Here is a 22,050-nt window from a genome sequence, read left to right as displayed (position 1 = left end):
AAGAAGGCTCTGGGGAGACCTTGGAGCCCCTTCCAGTCCCGAAAGGGGCTCCAGGAGAGATGGGGAGGGACTCTGGATCAGGGAGGGGAGCCATAGGACGAGGGGGAACGGTTTTACACTGGAAGAGGGGAGATTTAGATGAGATATTAGGAAGAATTCTTTGCTGTGAGGGTGGTGAGACACTAGCCCAGGTTGCCCAGGGAAGTTGCAAATACCATGAGGTTGGTGCTTAACAAAGGTCCACTGCCATTGCTGCTCCTGCTGCCAGCCCCAGTGGGGCAACTGTTCTCACCCCGCTGTGCCGGCTGCTGTGCTTCCAGCTGGCTTCCCACCATCTTCCTGCAGCGCTTACCCACTTGCGTGCACCAGCTGCTCCCCTGGACAGAAGATCCCCTGCAGGTGCAGGACACACGACAGTCAGCTGCAACTCAGGCTAACAGCATCTAAACTCTTCTCTGCTGGGCAGCGCAAAGGACACAGAGCGAGCCGAGGGGCAGGGAAACCCACTGAAATACTAAATGGCCACCAGCCCCTGCCTTTGGTTGGGAAACAATTTTGTCTGAGTGCTCAGGGAGATTACCTGCACTGCTCAAAGTCTCCTTTAAAAGCAGCGACTTCGCAAATGCCCTCCCCCTCGAGTTTTTCTTTCCCAGATGAGGAAACATGGCCACAGGACAAGAGGTTTACCCAACGCTATGTCGCAGGTAGGGCGAGGATCCCCGTGTTTCCCACATCACTATCCAGCGCTCTGCCCTCTGAGCCCAGCTTCCGCCTTTGCCTCGGCCGCTCAACCCCAGCCACCCGCTTTCGCCACAGCTCGGACGAAGCAGCTCCGAACTCCAGGCAGGCACCCAGCGCTCCAGCGACCACGGGGAACACGCAGCACTCTTACTTGACAGACATTAGGGACATTAACATAGACAAATGAGATGGGAACAGAACATTCCTACAAGACACGACTTGAATTTATGTTTATTTTATATATATATTTATATATATATACCTTTGTATAGATTAAACTGGTTGGGATTTTATCATATACATTTTTTTGGTATAATACATGAGAAACAGGAATGGGAACATAGCAAATATAAATCAGTACATTCCTTGAGCAAACTCTGCCACACTGAGACCGAAAAATTGCATGCAATGGGGAGACAGAGAGAAGGGAAATCAATTATATTTAAAAAAAAAAAAGAAACAAAGACAATCTAGGTACAACTGTCAACAGAGGAGCAGCACTATATATGGCAAACCTGTATAAATTAAAAGTAAATTCCACTCTGACATCTACTATGCTTTAAAGTGCAATGAAGCCTTATTTATTTACCTACAGAATACAGGAAAGATTACCCCCTCTCCCCATTCCAATCTATCCCTAAAAAAAAAAACCAAACCAAACCAAAAACCCAATAAAATAAATCTAAAGGATATACATTATCCACAGTCCTATAGAGACACCTACATCTACTCAGTAGCACCAAGAATCTGATATGGGTGTAATTAAAATCAATTAAAACTCGGGAGCAATGGTAACATCTGTTTGCTGCTTTTGCAGACCTCCTGCCCTTTATGAGTGTTGCGGAGGAGAGGCGGCTCTCCCTGCGCCGAAAGCCAAGGCGACGGCCTCCTGTCCCCTCCCCGCCACCGGCCGATCTCTCTTGGCAGTGGGCTACAGACACGCACACGGAGCACAGCGAGAGCAGCTATGGGGGGGGACGGGGGCGGGATGGGGAGCCAAGGCCCCACAGCGAGACCAGCTGAGGGGCGGGGGGGGGACGACAGGGACACGACGGGGAGCCGAGGCCCCACACGCGCGCGCGCGGGCGTCCGTGCACACGTGGGTGCGTGCGTGTGTGTGGAGGGAGCGGGGCTACTCTACACGGAGGTGAAGGGTTGTGCCAGTCCAACACACGCCACGAGCCTCTTTGGTGACGAGGCGGTGGGACGGGGCGGGAGGGAGAGGAAGGGAGTCAGCACAGTCCCCCTCTGGTGAGCCTCTGGTTGTGTTGTCTTCCAAGGCCGGGGGCCTGCGCGCCACAGTTCGTCTGTCTCCACATGCCACCTCTCAGCAGGCCTCAGTAGCCAAAGGTCTCCTGGGAAGCATAGACCATGTAGAGGAAGCCATCCTCGTCCTTCTCCTGCTCGTAGATCTCCGAGATGGGTGTAGACACGCTCACCATGCTGTGCTGGTTCACCAGCAGGAAGAAAGCCTGGGTGGGATTCAGCTGCAAGCGGCGCCTGTGGGGGCAAGGGCAGGAGGGCCTGGGTCAACCCCCCTGGGGTAGGCACTGTGACAGCAAGGTCCACCTCCCCCAGCAATGCTGCTCGTACGCCCCCACAGCAGGGCCTGCTCCCACAGGCTCAGGACACAGTGTCCATGAGCCCAGCTGAGCTGCTCGGGGCTCCAAGGCCTCCTGAGCCAGGACTCTGCAAAGCCCCTTTCTACATGCGCTTCTGGCAAGGGCAAAGCAGAGGGGCCTCTTCCATCTGAGCTGAAGGATAAAAGGAGGAGACTGGAATCCCCCTCATCAGCTCATGGAGGGTCCCTACGAGGGAGAGGTCACAGTCCACCACATACTCCTGAGCACCAGAACCTGCCCCCTCTCGGCACCCCCAGCAGTCTGTACCACAACACAAGGATGCCGTGGTTGCCATGTCGCCATTCCCACTCTCAGCAGCTGCCTCTGCCCCCCCTCACCCCACCGCTCTGTGTTCAGGGCCTGTGGGTGAGGACAGGTTCACAACATGCCAGCTGGGGCCACCCCACTCACCGGATTATTTTGACCAATTCACTCATGTTGACATGGTCTGGGACGAGGAACTTGGTCTTGTCCAGCACCGGCAGCTGTTTCTCTCCTTTATAGCGTTCAATAATGACCTGGGGAGAAAGTCAATGGTAGGGTTAGCCACAGTTTACAGTGCCCCAAGCACTGGCCTCCAGGTCAAACATGAATCAAACTAACACAAGTGGAGAAGTTGAGGTGAGGCCCCACTTTGCTTCACCCTCACAGGAAAACAAAAACCAGGCCATGGTGGTGGCCATCAGGTTGGCTGCAGACAGCTCATCAGCAAAGAGCCATCTGCCTGCCTGAGCCAGTTGGTGGAGAGCATCCCAGAGAAGTGAACTAAGGCATCGACTGCTCTGGCTGGCTGAGAAAACAGTAGGCATTAGCGGATTGATTTAGCTACCATCCCTGGCACGCAGGAGATCCGGAAGAGGAGCGAAGTGTATTTTAACATCGCTTTCAGACTGACCAAAACCACAAGTTTTTCTGGCTTGAGACAAGGGTTGAACTCATGGTGCACAGCAAGAGATGTTCTCCTTCCCTTCTGTGCCACAGCGCTGGGCTGCTGCCGTTCAGCATCACCCTGTTTGCTCAGGACGAGCTGCAGATACTCCCAAACAACCGGTTTTTAGAAATCACTGTGAAGCCATGCCTAAGGCATTCCTTCAGGAAGGGGGAGTTTGGATTTCGCCAGTCCCGCTCCTCCTGTTAACACTCAGACACACTGACTCCAAAGAGGCTCAGAAACCCATGGCCACTTCTCCCGTGTGCCACCACCGCTGTGCGGTAAGCTTCCAGGGCGCTTCAGCACAGTGCCACCACGGGGACAACCCGACCTGTCCTCCCCTGAAAAAGGTCTTGCTTGGGAAAGCTCTTACAAAGTCTACATTCTGAAATGGCCACACAATGATTTCTGTTCAGTTTTCCTGCTATTATAATTAAGGAATTCCTTCTGTTAAGACGTGTCTGCTGACAGCTACAACTGCTGTTCTAAATCAGCTTGGAAACGTACTATTTGCATTCTAAGAAACACGGCGTTAGGCAGTTAAAATAAGTAATGACATTCCTTACAAAGCTCCATACGTTCCCATTACAGTGATTCTCCGACTCTCACATCTCTCCAGTACCTCGTTGTTTTCTCCACAGAAAGACACTTACCCACTAGTCAGTTCATCGTCCTCTCCCAGTTGAGACTCAACATTATTTTTTCACTATAAGGCAAGGAGTTCCCATAAATCATTTTCCCAGGTCTTTTCCAAAAAATTATGGGAGACTGCAAATCCCTTTGGACGGCGGAAGGATGGAGCAGCATGCAGAGATCAGGATCCCCAGAAGATGGCTCTGTGGAGCCAAAAGGAACAGGCGAACTTGGGGGAACATTGATTTGCCTTTCCCATCGTCATCTGTTGACACACCAGCCTTTATCAGCAGCAGCAACGTAACTCCTGCTGCCTGGCTACACCAAAGCCAAATCAGACGCTCTGGGATTCTGGGAACGTCTGCTGAGTTCCCCATTCTGCAGGGCTTATCTCAAGGCCCACCAGGATGGGCCAAGCTATGGGGCAGGCAGTTCCTAGACAAGGGAGGGGTGCGAGGCACCTTGGTGAGAGCTCTGCATCTCGCTGCCCTCTGAAGAGCCCATCCTGGACAAAGCTCTCACAAGGGGGGCCCAGGAGCCGGAGAGCCGGACAAGCAGCGCATGAAGGTCCCCATGAGTCCACCAACGCATTCTCGCATTGGCCATGTCTCCTCTTGATACTGAGCAAGAGTGCCAGAGAAAAAGACCAGGGAAAGCCAGGTATTGATCCTTTGGTCCCTTTTGCAAGACAGGGACCTGATGAAAGAACAACTGCCTGCAACAGACTAAATCATAGAATGGTTGGAGTTGGAAGGGACCTTAAAGACCATCTAGTCCACCCCCTGCCCTGGGCAGGGACACCTCCCACCAGACCAGGTTGCTCCAAGCCCCGTCCAACTTGGCCTTGAACCCCTCCAGGGATGGGCCAGCCACAGCTTCTCTGGGCAACCTGGGCCAGGGGCTCACCACCCTCACAGCAAAGAATTTCTTCCTGATATCTCATCTAAATCATGCATCAGGATGCCCCTTACCAACCTGCTAAATGTCCCTTCCTCGCTCCAGCAGGAGAGCAGGGAAGGACAAAGACAAGCAGAACCATGCTACTGTATTTTATTTGAATCTTAATTGGACAGATAAGTATTTTGGCTATCAGGAGATGACTAGTCTCAAGGGGCTGGACACTCACAATAGCCACATACGGGGATGCTGCTCTGGGAAACACAGAGACAACAGCGGGACCTCAAGATTTTAACAGCAGCTTGCACAAACTACGCAGCTACTGTTTGTGCATGTATTTTTACACGCAGAGAAGGTCCCGTACACCTGGGTTCCGCCTCATTTCTCACTTACATCTAGCAGGAACAGAGGCAGACGTCTCTAATTACCAGCCAGTCCCATCACACAAAGAAAAGCCTCTCAATTAATACAAGAATGGGCCGAGAAGGATGTCCTGGCTGTTAAAGCAGCAGCTGCCTTGTGCCCCGAGCAGACAGAGGGCCTGTCACGTAGAAGAGCTCCAAGAGTTTCTGTTTCCAGAACATGAGCTGCTATTTGGGTAACCCAGCTACGGGAACAGGTGGCCAATGGACAAAACGTTCTTGTCTAGCTTTGGAGGGAAATGCATGATCAAACGCTAATATTACACCCCTGTGGCCACAGGGCTTGTATACAAAGCCACCTCCGCTCCCGTATCCTCTTCCAAGCTGCTGCCTCAGGCCAGGGGGTTCCTCAGCATGGGACACCTACTCCTGCAGCCGGAACCCACCACAGATCTCTCTGCAGAAATAACATGAGCTGGGCACAGGTGGGAAGGCTTAGGGCAGAGCCTGGGGTCCCGGTCCCATCACAGAGGGGGCTTGGGCAGCATTTATAGACTCAACCCTTGATCTAGGGCCAGTCTGAAGAGACGGAAAGGGATTTTAGTAGGGAATGGGGCTGGATCTGGCAGCCCGACAGAGGCAAGGCTGCCACTGCTCCATGTCCTCAGGTCCAACCAGCAGCCAGGCTGAGAATATATTCCCTGTAGGCACACACACACAAATGCGTACGTAACACGTACAGACCTATATACACGGCCAGCCACGGAGATCCACACAGAGCACTCCCACGAACGCAGACAGCACCAACAGCCTCATCCTGTCCCCCACCAGCTGAACAGGGTGGAGGTCCTCCAGGGGGAATGCATTCCGTAACCCCCTCTGTCCAAAAGGTGCTCTGCTGTTGATCCATCTTGAGTGGTGTCAGCCCTGGACGCTGGGTCTGCAGCCCCCCAGCACAGCCCTCGCAGGAGCCCAGAGAAGGTTGTCCCTTCCTCCAAGTCTGTAATTTGGGTTTCCATCCACCGTTGTGCAGGGGCAAGGCATTATTTGGGCTCCCTCACCTGCCATTGCCTCTCTGTGCTCCTCTGTGGGTGTGCAGGTGAGTTTTTTATCACGTAACCTACCAGAGACATCTCTCCAGGGCCAAACACACCCCCAGCCCTCCCTGTCAGCACGAGAGGGGGCTCTCCCCTGACCCACCCCCTGCAGCAGTACAGCCCCCGTCTCACCAGGCCTCGCTGAATTTAGCATTACAGTGCTTTGGGAAATGGTTTGCTCCCATCACTGCCCAGCACAAGCCGTTCCCCGGTGATTTTAGACTCTCCAGGGTTCACCGGAGCCAGCTTAAAACTTGCAGCTGCTCCTCAACAGGACTCCAGAAGGAGAGCCCTTGGGCCGATAGCAGGCGAGGGCAGGCGTAAGGTCAGCCTATCCTCTAGCAGGGCAGAAGAGATGGTTTCTAAAGCATCTGCTGAGGCTGTGGATGGAGGTCCCAGCGAGAAGGCAGGAGGCCCTCTGCTTGCTCTGCTCGCCTGAGGAGGAGCCACCCCGCAGATGCCTGCAAGGGGCAGCTGGAGGCTCCTTCCCAGCAGAGCTAAGCGTGAGGAGCACCTCGCTGCCACCACAACATGCCCTTCTCAGCAAGAGCTGTGTTCCTGTGCTCAGCGCTTTTGTACCATGGAAGTGCTGCCAGCTTCAGGGAATGCAGAGACAGCAAAGGAGCCCCTGGTGTGAGGTGGACAGGGAAACACTGGGGAGCCCTCCCCATCTCCTGCCTGTCTCCTTATTACACGTGCCCATGAGGCGTCCTGGGATATGATTTCCCTTCAAACGCAAGCAGAGAACTCCCCGCCTCAGGCAGAGGCCAGGTTATCTGCCTCTTTGTCTCTGGTGGGCACAGACAGACGCACCGCCAGCTCTCTCCCTACGCAGTCCCCCTGCGGGTATGTGGCACAGCCCCTTCCCCAGCTCCCTCTGGAAGTACCCTGATGGAAACAGGAGAGAAACGCCTTTCCCTGGGCACAAAGCCAGGCCATGCACTCCGCAAATCCTCCTGGCCCTCTGTCAAAGCAAAAGGGGACTCGCACAAGGGCTCCGGGTGGAAACTGGAGATGCAAGAAGGGGGCAGCAGCTGTGGCACAGATCGCTGTCATCTCTGTCAGCAACAGCGGCATGACCTGGGCCACCTTCTCCCTAACTCCCCCTGGGCCGTGGGCTCAAACCCCTTTGCTAATTCCAAGTGCCGCTCCAGGGAGGCCAGTCACTCGGCAAACACAGCTCCTGCCTTTCACCAAAGAGCAAGCCCTACCGACAGCCGTTCTGCCTGCACTGCTCAGACCCACAGCCACCTGCCGGCCATGCTCCGATCCACAGGAGGAGGCTCTGCTCGCAGCCCTACCGCCAAAAGCTACAGACACTGACGTGCAGGGACTTTGCTACGTAAAGGAGAAGAGACGGCACCAACCTTGGTGCCAGGGTCTGATGGGGACCAGGCCTTTAGAGACACTAGTGATACAAACACAGCTGCCCCTCCCCAGCCTTCAACATCCTTCTCTCCTCCTGATTCTTTTTACTGCTCCAGCAGAACCTGCAGCTAGATGTATCCTCCCCTGCCACGTCAGTCAGCCCAGGAAAGCAAAGCAGCCAAGCGTTTAGCCAAGTCCCTCATCCTCTCACGACGCCGGCACTTGGGACACCATCAAGGACAAAAAGGCACCAAACAAAGCAGTCACTGGAGCAGGTTTCTGCCACGGCTGAACCTCCCCAGACAACCACACCAGTGGCCAGGTCCTGATGACGCAGAAGCCTTCTCCCAGGGCATGTGGTGTTAGACCCCAACACAAAGAGCACTCCAGCCATGCACGTTCTCCCACCACGTTTCAGTAATGCCAGTAAAATTCTGCATGTGGATGCAGAGCTCTGGCTCCTTCTGTTCATTTCCCAGGCAACACACATTTGTGTACAGGCACTTGATACATGCACGTGTGTACATTTTATGCACAACTTATTTCTAGCCTGTCCTTGTTGCTAGAGCCTTAAGGCATCGTAACTAGCTCTGCCACAACTCTGGAAAAACGCAGAGCCAGCCTAATGCCGTGAAAACCATGTTAAAAGTGGCAGTTAATAAATGTGTAGATGAGATGGCATACTGTTATTTAGTGTGCTGCGAGGGGCAAGTCCTGCTCTGCTGAGCTGACAACACGTGGACACCACGGTGGTGGTGAGAGAGAAGAAAAAGAAAGAATTATTTTTGCTAGAAGACGTGGTGCTAAAATGAAGAATGAGGCAGGAACGGACTAGTATGTGCCAAGAGCAGTGAGAGATTGTATGCCATTTTAAGACATGGCCACCGAGAGTGAGCTGAACTACGAACGCATCCCATTTTTTGGTCACACATCCAATAGTATTGCAAATAATAACTCGACTGAGCCCAGTGTATGTTATTTCTCTAAGTTCTCCACCTTCTCAGAAAGAGAAATAAATACTCAGCTAGGATACCAAAAGCACACTCACAGCCAAAGAGCAAGACAGCATATTAGGTCTGACATGGATAGGAAGAACCGGAGGCGATTCATGGAGTCTCACCTACGCGTTCTCAACAAGAGATGCTGGGAAAGCACAGACCAGGTGTGATTGTTCGGCTAGGTTATGAAGTGTCCTAAGAGAGCCTCTTTGCTTTCAGTACAGCAAAGATCATCTCACACATCTTTCTCTGGGCAGATGCAGAGAAATCCTTACCAGGTTATCCAGGAAAAGTCAGGCAGCTACTGCAACAACAACAAAAGGCCATTTCAGAGTTTTCTCCTGCTGCGCTGGCTTGGAAGTAGATTTGAGATCAAACCAGTTCCTTGCCTCTAGGGTGGGCATGAATCACTGAATGCTTTGGGTTGGAAGGGACCTTAAAGACCATCTAGTTCCATCCCCTGCCCTGGGCAGGGACACCTCCCACCAGACCAGGATGCTCCAAGCCCCGTCCAACCTGGCCTTGAACCCCTCCAGGGATGGGGCAGCCACAGCTTCTCTGGGCAACCTGGGCCAGGGGCTCACCACCCTCACAGCAAAGAATTTCTTCCTGATATCTAAATTTACCCGCTTTCAGTTTAAAACCATTACCCCTCATCCTGTCGGTGTACTCCCTCATAAAGAGTCCCTCCCCATCTCTCCTACAGGCCCCTTTTAGGTACTGGAAGGCTGCTGTAAGGTCTCCCCAGAGCCTTCTCTTCTCCAGGCTGAACACCCCCAACTCTCTCAGCCTGCCAATGAAGCTTAAGAGAAAGCCTGCCTTTTGTGCTGCTGAGAATGCGGTCTACTGTCGAGCTGCTGGCATGCACAAGGCACTGGAGGCTTATGGAGAGCGTCCCGTGTTGATTCTGGAGAGCAAAGTTTTGTGACCTCCGTGGCTGACTGGTGGAGGCTGCCCAGCAGCACAGAGGGGTCGTGAGAACAAAGGCTAAAGCAGAACAGCAAGAACGACAACTTACCGGGATTTTGTTTGGATGCTGCTCTCGGATCTGCTGTACTTCTTTACAACGATCCGCTGGAAAGAAAGAAGGAAAGAAAGAAGTTAGAAACATCCGGCTGCGCTAGTTCAGGCAAAAACGAGGTAACCACCCTGCAAGCCACAACCGACAAAAGAAATGCAAATTCTTTTCATCAGCCTCTTCTGAACATTTGCAGCAGTAGACGGTCAGCCAGACGTCAGCTTCACGGATCGACCCTTTGTGGCTTCCAACCACCCCAATCAGCCCCCAAGGCCGGGACATGCTACCCTGCCCGGTAAAACTGGACAACACACGTGGAAATTAAATGACTTAAATGAGACCATAAGGATTACAAAACTCTATTCCTAAATCCACCTTAAGCACCTGCAGCTCATGACCATCCGTGCCACGTAGCAACACAGCTTTAGGGTCTCGGCTCTGGAAGTTCAGGCTCTTTGTGTCTCCTGGCTGCTTCCCCAGAAGAGATGATTCTCCACCTGGGGCTGGGTTTTAGCCATTTCCTTCCACCTGTTGCACACTTCCAAGAACTATCTGGCACAGTGCCTCAATCCAAAAGAGACAGGCCTTGCCAAGGAGGACTCCTGCGCTATCATAGATCTACTTAGCAGCTACAACAGCTATTGGCCTGACAGAATGTATTTCTAGACCTGTCGTGGAAACAGGAAGAAAAACTTAAGCAAGGAAATGACCCACGTACTGAAAGATTGTTTTTCTGCAGTTCTCACACTTTCTAACCCATTTTCCTCCAGAGTTCATGTTTACTGAGATGCACAACAGGCAGCACATAAAAGCTTGTATGCTCTTTGAGCTTACAGGAGGCTTTCAATGCCCCCTCACTGCTTTACAAGAGGGGTCTCCACTTTACACAATTCAAAACAGCAGAAAGGAGGGGAAAAAGGCAGGTATGGCTCTGTGTGTGCTCCTCCTGGGATGCTACAGACCTGCACTCCTCCTTGGGTCACCATTACTCTGGGAAGTGCTTCACAGCCTGCAAGGGCCCATCTGAAGTGCCCAGGAGAAGCAGTTTCATGGATCACAGTAGGTAAAGCCAGGTGGTGAAAGCTAACGACTAAGGACTGCCTAGAAATGTCAGATCTGGGTACCGCATGCTCTGCCGTGGGACTGTCCTGCCACAGCACCCGCTTCAAGCCTGACTGCCATGACCTGCTCCATGCAGCCCCAGCTTCTCAGGACCCACCAGGACCACATAGGGCAAGATAAATGCATGTGTTTGAGTGTGTTTTCTCCCCACAAACATTGAGCATTTCTCCACTAACCACTCAACAAAACCTTATTCCTTATAAATTGAATTTGGCTAGATACCACTTTGGGAAGAGACTGGAGTTTCGTTAGAGGCCACAGGACTACAAAATCACTGGACCACAGAAGCTTTTGAGCACCATTTCTGTCTCCTCTGAGAGGAAAATATATCCCTCTACTAGGAATTGCTAGACCTTTCTTCTGTAGGAGTCTATGGGCTAGCAAGACAGAGCAAGATTATTTGGATTTAATGGAAAATTTGGGCATGTTTGTTTTGGGGTTTACAACTGAAGCTGTAGTTCCTCACATTGCCTTTTCACCCTATCCAATGCTCCAGGGCATCCAGAGTTATCCTTGTGATAACAGACAATTTTCCCCAGAGGTCCCAATCAGCAAGGAGTTATGCAGAAATCAGCACTGCACATGACGCTGGCACAGCAGTGCCTCTTCGGGAACGCTGAAGGACACAGCGACAAGACGGACCCAAGGCACAGCATCCAACTCGAACAGCCAGCCAGAAGCGTGCCCCCCGCTTCTGCAGAGTTCTGCTCCCTCGTGTTCACGGTGTACGAGCTTCAGCAGGACAGAGCATCTGAAAGGCTGGAGAGCCGGAGCAGGAGTGGACAACACTTACCAGCATAAGGACTTTAGGCAGCTTGACTGCAGTCAACTCAGACGTGCTGGGTATTAACAGCGCCTGCAGAAGCTGCGTGTCCTCATGGCTGGCTAGTTTTTCTGGCTTCGCTACCCACCCTACCATGCATCTCTCTCCAGACTATCAGATGGCCGTGTGGGTGAACTTCCTAGACATCGTGCGTTTCCCTGCAGGGTCACAGAACTGTTTGCAGAGGAAGCCCCAACAATGCAGGTAATTATCAGAAGGGTCTGAGAAGCAATTCGCCACAGGCAAATTTGCAGCCTTTGCACGTTATCATGGCTAGTAATGTCGGCAATCTCAGAGCAACCAACTGGCCTAGGCTGCACGCGCCGAAGGGCAGCCACATGCCCGATAGCCCTTTGTGCTCCCTGGAACACTACCAACTCCAGCACAAGGCTGGCAGCCATCACCACCTTCGCTTCCACAGAGGTGCCCATCACACTGAAAAAGATGCCACACCAAGAACAAAACAGTACATCATCTACCCAGCCACACGTTAGGGTCTCAGGATACCACCCCTGGAACCACAGGCCTTTGTCCCTGAGGGACAGACTGCAGGTGCCTCGGGCAGAGGCAGGTCAGACTGCTGCTGCAGCACGTTTCTACCAGGTCTTGCCGACTCAGCAGGAATTAAGAGCATGAGCCACCAGTGATAAAGCTCTCAACTAGCCTGAAGTCTGATGTACCATAGTGGCAGCTCCCCTGTCCCACTCTTTTAAGACCCACCAGGTGCCCAGGGCCTGGTCCCTCTGCTCAGATGGGCCCAGGGTTTTGCAGCCTCTCTGATCTCAGAGGACCTCATGGGAGGTGGCTGATCCGCAGGTCACCACAACGCCATGGCAGTAGGTGCTGCTGTGCTCCAGGAGCTGCCGGATCCCTTCAGCAGGTCCATGTGATTGCAACCACAAGCACCTAGAGCCCTGCAATGCTTCCTCTGCCCAGGAGATGCCCGTTTCAGAAACTTCATTCAGGAAGGCAGGTGGGAGCAACCCCACCTAGGCTGTCGAAGTGCCTGAAGGTTCAGGCAGAAGTTTCCAGGCCATCTGAAGCTCTGTCCCATCCTATCCTTAGACATCCAGCCGAGCAGGCCTGGGAATCAGGAGAAGCTATGCTGCATCAAACCCTGCACAAGGGTAATTTCTGTGTGCACAATAGTTCAGGGGCTAGAGATCTCCTGGAAGAAATAGGTGATGGTCACCCACACCCTCAGCCTGGAGTGGGAGCTAGAGATTGATCCTGTGTCTCATGAAAGCATCTTCCAACATCACACAGCAAGGAATGGCTATAAATACCACCTTTAATTTAATATATATGTAGGCTAATCTGAGTCACAGGACTAGAGAAAACCATTAAAGGTGCCTTCAGAGAGGCCCCGATGGAGATGCCAGCCCAGCACCCCAGCCTACACCACGGCCGCTCCCTCCACCCTTTCACTAGCATTGTCCGCACACTCACGTTTCATACGTGACAGGTCCGATTGTACAAGCTTTTATCTTCTCCTGCAGCTATCCCAAATTATAGCTGTGCTAATTGAGATTAAGACTTTCCCGTTTTCTGTAGCACCTGGCTATAGTTAATCCTTAGCCTATATGTAAAGTGAACCAGAACTGTTTACACAACCCAGCCCCTATCTATATTTTTCCCCCTCCCTCCTCACTGCAAGGAGAAGCAAAACACCACGCCTGACTTCAGCACCTTGGGGGCTCCAAGCGAGAGGGGACGGAGGGGCTACGGTCTGCTGCTGCTGCCGCCAAGGAGCTAAGCAAAGAGGAATGAACCACAGGCAGAGGGAAGGGCACCGGCTCCGCTCCCAGCTGTGGGCACTGCACATCTGCCACGAGGGACACCGGGCTCCTCCCCAGTGCCAGGATGTGAGAGCTCCAGATAGCAGCAAGCTAAAAAACACACACTTTTTACTGGTTATTCCTAGCAAAAATTCACTGCTAGGGCCTACTGAAAGACCGGGGTATTTTTATAGCATTGCATGTGCCAGGAAAATTGCCTATTTCTCCTCCAACTGCTGTTTCAACAGTTAAGTACCAACAGCAAAGCTTGCAAATTGCCCAAAACACCAGAATCTCAGCTGTTTTCTTGACAGAGGTCCTTCCCAAGCTGTTCTCCCAAAGATGTCACAACATATCCCATGGCGATGCAGGATGAGACTATCACGACAGTTAAGGAGAACAGCAGAAAAATTTAAGCCAGACTTTCCGAGCATTAACCTTCACCTTTTTTATCAGCGGTGCCAGGAACCCTGGCTACGGGAGACAGGTCTTTGCTGTGCAGACACAGGACAGAAGGACAGCCTTGGATGCAAACGAGCTTAATCAGACAAAAGATACAGATGGCGGAACAGAAGGAAAACACATGTCAAGTTCTCCAACAGTGCAGTTGTGTAAGGGATGGCATTTTTCAGGAGACACTAGACAAACACTGGTCAGGCACCAGTGCTGCCCTGGGGCAGCAGATGGACTCTGCGACCAGCCCTGCTGCCTGTCACCAACAGGAATGTGGTTCAGAAAACTCCATTAAGAAAAAATACCACCTTGGAACATCATCAAGGTGCCACCGGCTCAACAGCTCTGGAACTGAGCAAGAGCTGTGTGTGGAAGGCACAGCAGAGAGTAGAAATTCAGCTATGAGCCCCTGCCTCTCCCTGCGGTCCCTCATCCCAGGGCTCCGGGGAGCACGCAGACGTCCCCTCCGCTTGCCGCCAGCCCCCTGGCTTCCTCATGCCACCCACAAGACACTCTGCCAGCCAGCTTGGGGGTGATTCTGACTGACTCAGATCTGAAGCAGATGCAAAAATAAATACATTTCTTCAAGAAGCTGCTGCGGTCAGTCCCGGGGCAGAGGGTTGCTATAATACAGTACTCTCTCCACAAGATTTTCTGTAAGGAGAGGAGGAAATGGATGGTTTTAAATCAGGATATGTCTGGGATGAGCTGCCAACTGCTGAAGACACAGGCAAGTTATGCAGGTCATTCCAGATGAACATCAATAAATATTTTTATAATATCACACCACCCTAAGGCCAGCCACCTCTAACCACCAGGAAATACACCCCTGCGTATGTGTCAGGGCGCACAGGAGAGCTGAGCTGACCTGGCCCTGCCCAACAGGCCAGCGGCACCCTGGGGAGAGCGAGAGGAGAGCAGGGCAGAGCCTGAGGCCAGCCGTGCCCTGGGACAGCTGTCCTCACCATCAAGATAGGGACGATGTCCCAGGCTAGGAAGGACAGCAGTGCTGTAGAAATCTGGCAGTGATTCTGACTGTTGGTCGTGCTTTACTCCTCCTGTCTGCAAAGCTGGGGGGGCCCGGACAGGATCAGCAACTCAGGACCAAAACTACAGTTTTGAACTTGCTGTCTGATAGAAGGTGTCTCTGCAACACAGTGTCAGCAGAACCCGATGCTCCATTGTCACAGGAAGGAATTACCAACAGGGACACGGGGCAGCTGATGATCTGTCTGCACGACTATCCACTTCGCTGTTACAGCTTCATTACAGGACACGTCATGCCTGGAAGGATTTTTCAATGCCTAGCTCCTGGAGCCCCAGGATTGCCGAAGGATCTCAGCAGTCTCACTCATTTGCATAAATTCCCAATCTTCCCGGCTCCAGAGTAGAGCTTGAAAATGAATTTTGAAAGACAAACAGGAACCGCCCTCATATGATTTTTTTTTAGCAGTTTCAGAATTTAATTGAGTATGATTTTGAGCCTGGTTCCAGGAATGAGTATTTGTATCCAGCAAATCCATGGTAAGGGCTCAGCTCGTGGCCAAGCAGAGCCAGACGACAACTGTGAAATCTAAATTCATGTCCAGGCACTTGTGCTCTGGTTGCCCAGTACCACGTCACCCCTGCCACGGTCCATGCAGGGCGAGCACTGGCCTCCATCATTCAACCAGCTGAAAACAGGGCTTCTAACTCACTACACCTCCCGAGCACGGGGGGCGAACAGGCAGCGCCTTCTGTGCCACGTTTGAATGGCAGACAGAGTGTTTACACCAGAGTTCCAGATAAGGAGCTGGGTTTTTTTCTCAACATTTAATCAGAGTTTCATTAGCCTCGGGAAGAGAACAGTAAGTTCCCTGTCCTCTGCAAGGGCTTCCCTCTAGCTTTCGTTTGACCTTTTCTTTCGTCTTGACAACCTTCACTATTATAAGTCTCCAAGACGGCAGGATCGCACACGAATTTCTCAGAACTGCTCAGGACACTTCAAATTGCACAAACAAAGAACTGGCACACTTTATAAGACTGTATTTTAATGTGGAACACCACAAACGTGCACAGAGACTTTGCACAGCCCGGGTCATTGCTATTTGTGCACAAACATGCCTGGACACGCATCTGCGGGGCCTATTTGGGGAGATGAGCCAGACGCAGCAGTCCTGAATTTGTTCCTTCCTTTTCTCTCACGGCCTATTTCCAAACTGCCTTCTGAAGACAAAAGGCAGCAAACAACTGCATGACCACGGAGTCGGAGGTGTTCACACGCTGCAGGTCGACCGCAGAACGTCACACAAGCAGGGTGACACACGGGAACACCTCCTGAGTGACCCTCCTGGCCGTGATCCCCCCAGGACCGACCACGGAAGGCACACAGGAGCCAAGGGAGGTGACTGGTCCGTGGCTCACGGCTACTCAATGACAGAAGCAGCAAGAGTCTACCAGTCTCACAGCTCCTGCGTTCGTCACCCTCCACCCTTCTGGCTCAAGGGGATATCTGAGGTTTTTGTAGTGAAAAAAATATTAAGTCATGAACAAAGGACATACAGGTTTTATTATTCCCAGCTGCCACTCAGGACCTTTTGTTATGTAAAAGAATAGTAATAATAATTAAAATAAAAATAAAAATCAATATTTGTGGTCTACACATCTAGCTGGCATTTGTTCTGGATGTTTTTTCAGTTCTTCTTGTACCAATATTTTCTTCAGTGCTGACAATTAACCCTGCATCAAATCGCGTCACTGAATGTCCTCGGTAATTAACAGAACTAGACCCAGGCAGCTACGCGTCAGCTTGCAACAGCAGCCTCATTTCAAGGAATCCCAGCTCTTCCAGCACAACTGCCAGAGCACACATACCGGGTACGAGGACAAGCTGACTCACTAACCAACCTCAGATCAAGATCAAGACGCTTTTCCAAGCCACCAACAAGCAAATCCATTACGAGAAGCCCAGGATGGCTGGTACAAGCCCGGCTGGCTCACAGTAGACGAGTTCCCAGAGAAGGCAACGCTGCCAAGAGCGTTCCCTTCCTCCAAAGGGAAGCGGCTTCCCAGAATCGAAGGCAGATCTCCCAGAGGACTGAACCTGGGATGGGAATATTCAGCGCAGAGAGGCTAAGGTCAAACCTCGATGTTTGTCCCCTCGGCAGGGGCGTACGTGTCCTGCTGCGAAGTGCCTCCACGTCGGCAGGACGCTGCAGCACGAGGCCACCTTCCTTTCAGTTACCCAACCACTGGTGTGGGTTTACGGTCCATGTTGGTAACCACACCGGTTACAGGCTGCCTTGCAAACAAGGCCTGAAGCCTGCTGTCACCTGCAGAGCCGAGCAGCCCGTCCCAACCGTCGCTCCAGGAACAGTGGGAGGTGCAAGCGCTGCCCGATGCTCCCAAGGACTCCCGCTCTTTATGGGAAGCGCAGCGGTGTCGTCAGGCGGCCGCACATACTCTCTACAGCCAGGACACCCTGTTCCTTCGACACAGACCGCACCTTTGTTTTGGGAATTGTTTTGGACTCCTACAATGGATCTGACTACACAGAAGGCAGCTGCCTCCATGTCCACAGTCGGGCCCAGCACACGGAAGCAGGGGGTTACTGTCAGATTTTACCCCCATGCACCCAGACCAAAGATGCTCTGCCACAGAGGTGCCAAGGACCGGACCAGGTCACAGAGCATCATCCTCTCACCACTAATGGCACATCAGATCGGGAGAGAAAGCACTCGGTGTCCTCAACACACCTGGGCTCAAAGCCCTGGCATTTCCCAGCCAGTCCCTTTTTCAAGTCCTCAAAAATGAGGAACAGAAATCAAGAAATTTTATTCAGAAGAGACCCAAGACAAAGCAGATGAACAAGTCAAAGAAAGTCATGGAAAAACAAATCTCAAAAATACAAGAAGGAGGAAAACATGCACCAAGGAAGGCAGAATTTTCAGCAGGGGGCAGCAGATTGAGACCTAAGCAAGGCACTGGCCATGAAACCGGAGCTGGGTTCCTTTTGTCAACAGGCACACTCCTGACTCTGCCTTTTCTCTGTGTTTTTGGAACCGTTCCACTTCTACAAAGTTTTGAAGACTTAAAAATGAAGCCATTCTGAGGGGACAGTGTCGCTTGGCAATGTTTCCCATCAGCCCTCTCCAACTGCCTTGTAAACAATCACTTCCCGCTCCTGTTGTGTAATGATCCGAAGAGGAAAACAAGCTGTATTTACTTTCTCCAACCCAGTGATCCCAGCCCTGACCCAAAGCAACTGCGTGGGCTGCCAGGCTGCCTCCCCCTCCTCCTCCTCCCAGCCAGCCGCGCTCCTCAGACCAGTCAGCAGAGAGAGCGAAAGGGCAGAGGAAAGTACACAGAAACAGGGAGCACCAAACTCCCTTGCCCCCCCACTCCTTCCCTCCTGGGCTATTTTAATCCTGCTCTCTTTCAACTACTCTGAGCCTTGGATTTTGTTTTCCTTCTGGCTCACGCAGAGGCTGAGCGATCTGCAAAGGCAAACCGGACTCCTCCTGACCATAATAAGCTGATTCTCACCAGTTTAACAGTAGGTAGCTACTAAGGGTGCAATTTAGGACTTCACTGCTTTTAATACGTAGTTTAGGAGAACACAGCAGCTGCCAACCAAGTATCACAGGGCACCCAGACTTAATTTTATTCTTGTTTGTGCACGTTCACCGGTCTCGGTGGCCATGGCAGGAGGCGGCTGGGTAAGCATTCAAGGCCGGAAGGGTTGCACCAATATATTACCAAATATTTACAGTTTCCAAGAGAGCAGCGAGGGGTTGGATCAGCAGTTCAGTAGGAAAAAGCTCCAATTTTAAAACTCACGTAGGAAACACGCCCTCACCTGCGTCTGAACAGCATCTGACACAAACTGAGGCCTTGTTTGGCACGAATACACTGATTTCAACATTATTCAGGCAAGCAACGCTCAATCGATGTCCCCCTCGGGATGTGACCCACCAGAAACATGCAGCTCTCCCAGTGCCAGCTGGCAAAGGTCAAGAGGGACAGCAGCTGATGTTTCATCTGATTTCACTATCAGGCCTGGCAATCAAATCTGGTACCTCATGTGGTGACCTCCTTGTCACTTGAGCTGTCCCAGCGTGTACATTTTACAAAGGGACAGGTACAACACGAGCATTAACTCTTCTGGCTCTCGGGAATGACCAGAGAGGCTCCACCAAATTCTTGGAACCACAACTACTCCAACGCTAACGAGACGGGGCGCAGGGAAGGTGATTCTTGACGAGGTCATCATGCTCCGACAGTCAGAAATGTAAAGGTTGAAACCCAGGGAAAGAGCGAAACACAAATATTTGCCTCTTGGCTACCACCCTCGCTCGGCATTAAGAGCCCCTCGCAGTGGTCGCCCCAGCTCCCTGGAGGGATGCACGGGGGGGGTGACACCGGGGGGGGGGGTGACACGGGGAGGGTTTCTGAGCTCAGCCCTGTCCTGCGCCCCTCCCCCCTGCTCCGACAGATTTGTTATTCCGGGCTGGATAAAAGCCGGGGGCTGCCCGAGCGGCAACCCCCCCCGAGGGACAACCACCCCGCCCGATGTGAAGCACATATGCACAGCCTGCCCCCGTACAGCCGGCGCCGGGGGGGGGGGGCTTTAAACCCGCCCTCCGGTTCCAGCGCAGCCCTCCCGGGGCTGCCGTCCCGCCGCTCGGCCGGGCCCGGCACCGAGCCCCCCCCCGCCCCGGGCTGCCGTCCCCCGGAGCGGGTGGGCGCCCCGCCGCGCTGCCGGCCGGGATGACATCACCGCGCGGCGGCTGCGGCACCGCCGCCCCCCGGTCCCCCCAGGTCCTTCCCGCCGCCCGCCCTCACACAGCGGAGCCCGGCCGAGCCTCCGGCCGCCCCGCGGCAGGGGGAGACGGCGCCCAGGGGGTCCGCGCGGCGGGGAGCGCAGGGAGGGAGGCGCGGGGACCCCCCGCCCGGCTCACCGAAGGTGCGGCGCTGCTTGAAGGGCCGGTCCGAGGGCATGGCGGCCGGGCGGGCGGGGACGGCCGGGCCGGGGCGCGGGTACCGGCGGCGGCTCCGTCTGGCGGCGCGGCCTGCGCTGGGGCTGCGGCGGAGCGCGGCGGTGACGTCAGCGCGGCACGCCCGGAGGGGGCGGGGTTGGGCGGGGTTCCCCCCCCCGGCGGCGGCGGCGGCGGCAGCGGGGGGCCCAGCGGTGCCGGGCTGGGCCGGGGCCGGTCCTCGTCACGGAGCGGGTTGAGGGGAGGGACCTCAGAGACCACCCAGTGCCACCCCCTGCCCTGGGCAGGGACACCTCCCACCAGCCCAGGTTGCTCCAAGCCCCGGCCAACCTGCCCTTGAACCCCTCCACGGATGGGGCAGCCACAGCTTCTCTGGGCAACCTGGGCCAGGGGCTCACCGCCCTCACAGCACAGAATTTCTTCCTGATACCTCATCCAAATCTCCCTCTTTCAGTGTAAAACCGTTCCCCTCGTTCTACGTCTCCCCTCCCTGATGCAGGTCCCAGCCCATCTCTCCTGGAGCCCCTTTGGGCACTGGAAGGCCGCCGTTGCCCCCGCACTGTCACAGACCGGCCTCTGCCCGGCAGAGGGGCCTTCTCTGAGGAGAGAAGCACCCTCGGGCCGAGGCTCTCGGGGGTGCTGGAAGGAGGGGGCGGGTGTCAGTGCCTCAGCAGCTTCTCCTGGCACTCCCAGCTCAAACCTCTCCCCGGTGACATTGCCATTCCTGTCACCGTGGTCTCCGTCACCGCATGCCGCTGCTGCGAGGCCCGTGGAGGGGAAGCACCAGAGGCAGATGCCTGCCCGGACCCTCCGCACCACTGCATCTACAGGCAGCAGACCCGCACGCTAACTCATCTCACCAAGATCTTCAGATATTTGCAATGCCCACGGTGACCCCCATCATCTCTCACCTAACGAGTCTCTCGTCTTCCCCACTGCCTTCAGAGCCACTTCTACGCTGAATATTTTAAAGACCGCAGCATGACTACAAATAGGGCAGGCTATTTCTGGAGCTACCATAAACGAATCAAAAAACAACCGCAAACAGAATGTCAACGTCTCAGGAAAAGCCATCTTTAATGTTCCTCCTCAATGTATGCCGCAACGAGAGCTGTATTCTGCCGGAGCAACATTGCATTGTTTACAGGGAGTTGGCACGAAACACAAGGGAACACAAAATGTTAAAGGATTAAGTACAACCTTGGTAAAAAGAAACATGGAAGATGCATCTATTAAAAAAATGCTTCAATTATTAGAAGTGTCACCAATTAGAAGAAAAATATATGTAACTACAATCAAATTCTTTTTTCCTTGTAGTTTACCCAGAAAAGGAAACAATTACTTTCCCGGCTAACATAATGGATTCTCCTTGACCAAGCAGTAGCAGTAGTTAATTAAACACATACTGGTAAGGAAGTGTAAGCTCTTCAGATTCACTTTTACAATTAAGATAGAGGTAGAGACATTCATTTCCAATATAGCTCCTTTTAATCATAAAATACATAAGGGAAAGCAGCAATGTGGAATCAGACATGGCAAGCCGATCAACGTTAGAGACTGTATCCTCAAGCAAAGGATTTTTTTATTGCTATTGTTATAAAGCATTAAGTCCTTTTTGATGAGAGGCATGAGGAACTCTCTAATTTAGTGATCTGATCCCCAATTTTACCCATGCAGATCTCAGTGCAGGACTGGGGCCATAATTCCATGGAAGATTATTCATACAGCCAGAGTGGGAGAGAAGACACTGGTTCGTGGAAGCTCCGGAGCTTCTCAGCATGTTAATGTATTTACAAAAATGGGACACGGATCAAGGAAGTTTTACTTCTAATACAGCAGAGTATTATTTATAGACTTCTTCCCTTCAGCTCTCCTGAAAAATCAGGAGATTTTTCCTGTTTGCCTGTTCTTAATGATGTCATCAGCAAAACTCCTTATTTCAGGAGGTGGACTTTAGATCCAAAAACCCCAGATCAGTCAAAGGTCTAAAGAAGATGGAAGGACCCAGCTGTACCAACCCAGCCCCTGAAAGCTGGCCTAACGCCACCCAGGACCAAGGAGCAGCTTTACACGTGCCAGCATTCCGACAGGGTGAACAATAAGCACTCCTGGATGCTTGCAAAACCGTGCTGGCAGAGGGGAACCTCCCCAAAGGAATCCTGCCCTGCTGGTAAAGGAAGGGTATTTTTGTCCACAGAAATTGTGTTGATGCTCAGGCTTCTGCTGACACGG

General features: G+C 52.9%; 1 protein-coding gene across 1 annotated transcript; it reads right to left on the bottom strand.

Moving 5' to 3' along the window:
* Window positions 1-947: 947 nt before the first annotated feature.
* Window positions 948-19,943, bottom strand: MAP1LC3A (microtubule associated protein 1 light chain 3 alpha). Its single transcript, XM_074605341.1, has 4 exons — window positions 19,783-19,943; window positions 9,668-9,723; window positions 2,775-2,881; window positions 948-2,241 (listed from the first exon to the last, which is right to left on the bottom strand). Exons 1-4 carry the CDS (start codon window positions 19,820-19,822, stop codon window positions 2,079-2,081), a joined length of 366 nt encoding a protein of 121 aa, XP_074461442.1. The 5' UTR covers window positions 19,823-19,943; the 3' UTR covers window positions 948-2,078.
* Between the last annotated feature and the right edge of the window lie 2,107 nt (window positions 19,944-22,050).

Source organism: Larus michahellis, chromosome 12 (assembly GCF_964199755.1).
Source record: "Larus michahellis chromosome 12, bLarMic1.1, whole genome shotgun sequence".
In the NCBI taxonomy this organism is placed as follows: domain Eukaryota; kingdom Metazoa; phylum Chordata; class Aves; order Charadriiformes; family Laridae; genus Larus; species Larus michahellis.
Note: the sequence above shows the minus strand (reverse complement) of the source record. Positions and strands in the feature narration are given on the sequence as shown.

Bases quoted from the DNA above. Each gene is read 5' to 3' on its own strand.
- MAP1LC3A (XM_074605341.1), bottom strand. From the start codon at position 19,822: ATGCCCTCGGACCGGCCCTTCAAGCAGCGCCGCACCTTCG. The intron at 2,882-9,667 runs GTAAGTTGTCGT...CTTTCTCCCCAG, and splicing joins AGCATCCAAACAAAATCCCG to GTCATTATTGAACGCTATAA. The intron at 2,242-2,774 runs GTGAGTGGGGTG...TTGCCCCCACAG, and splicing joins GAATTGGTCAAAATAATCCG to GCGCCGCTTGCAGCTGAATC.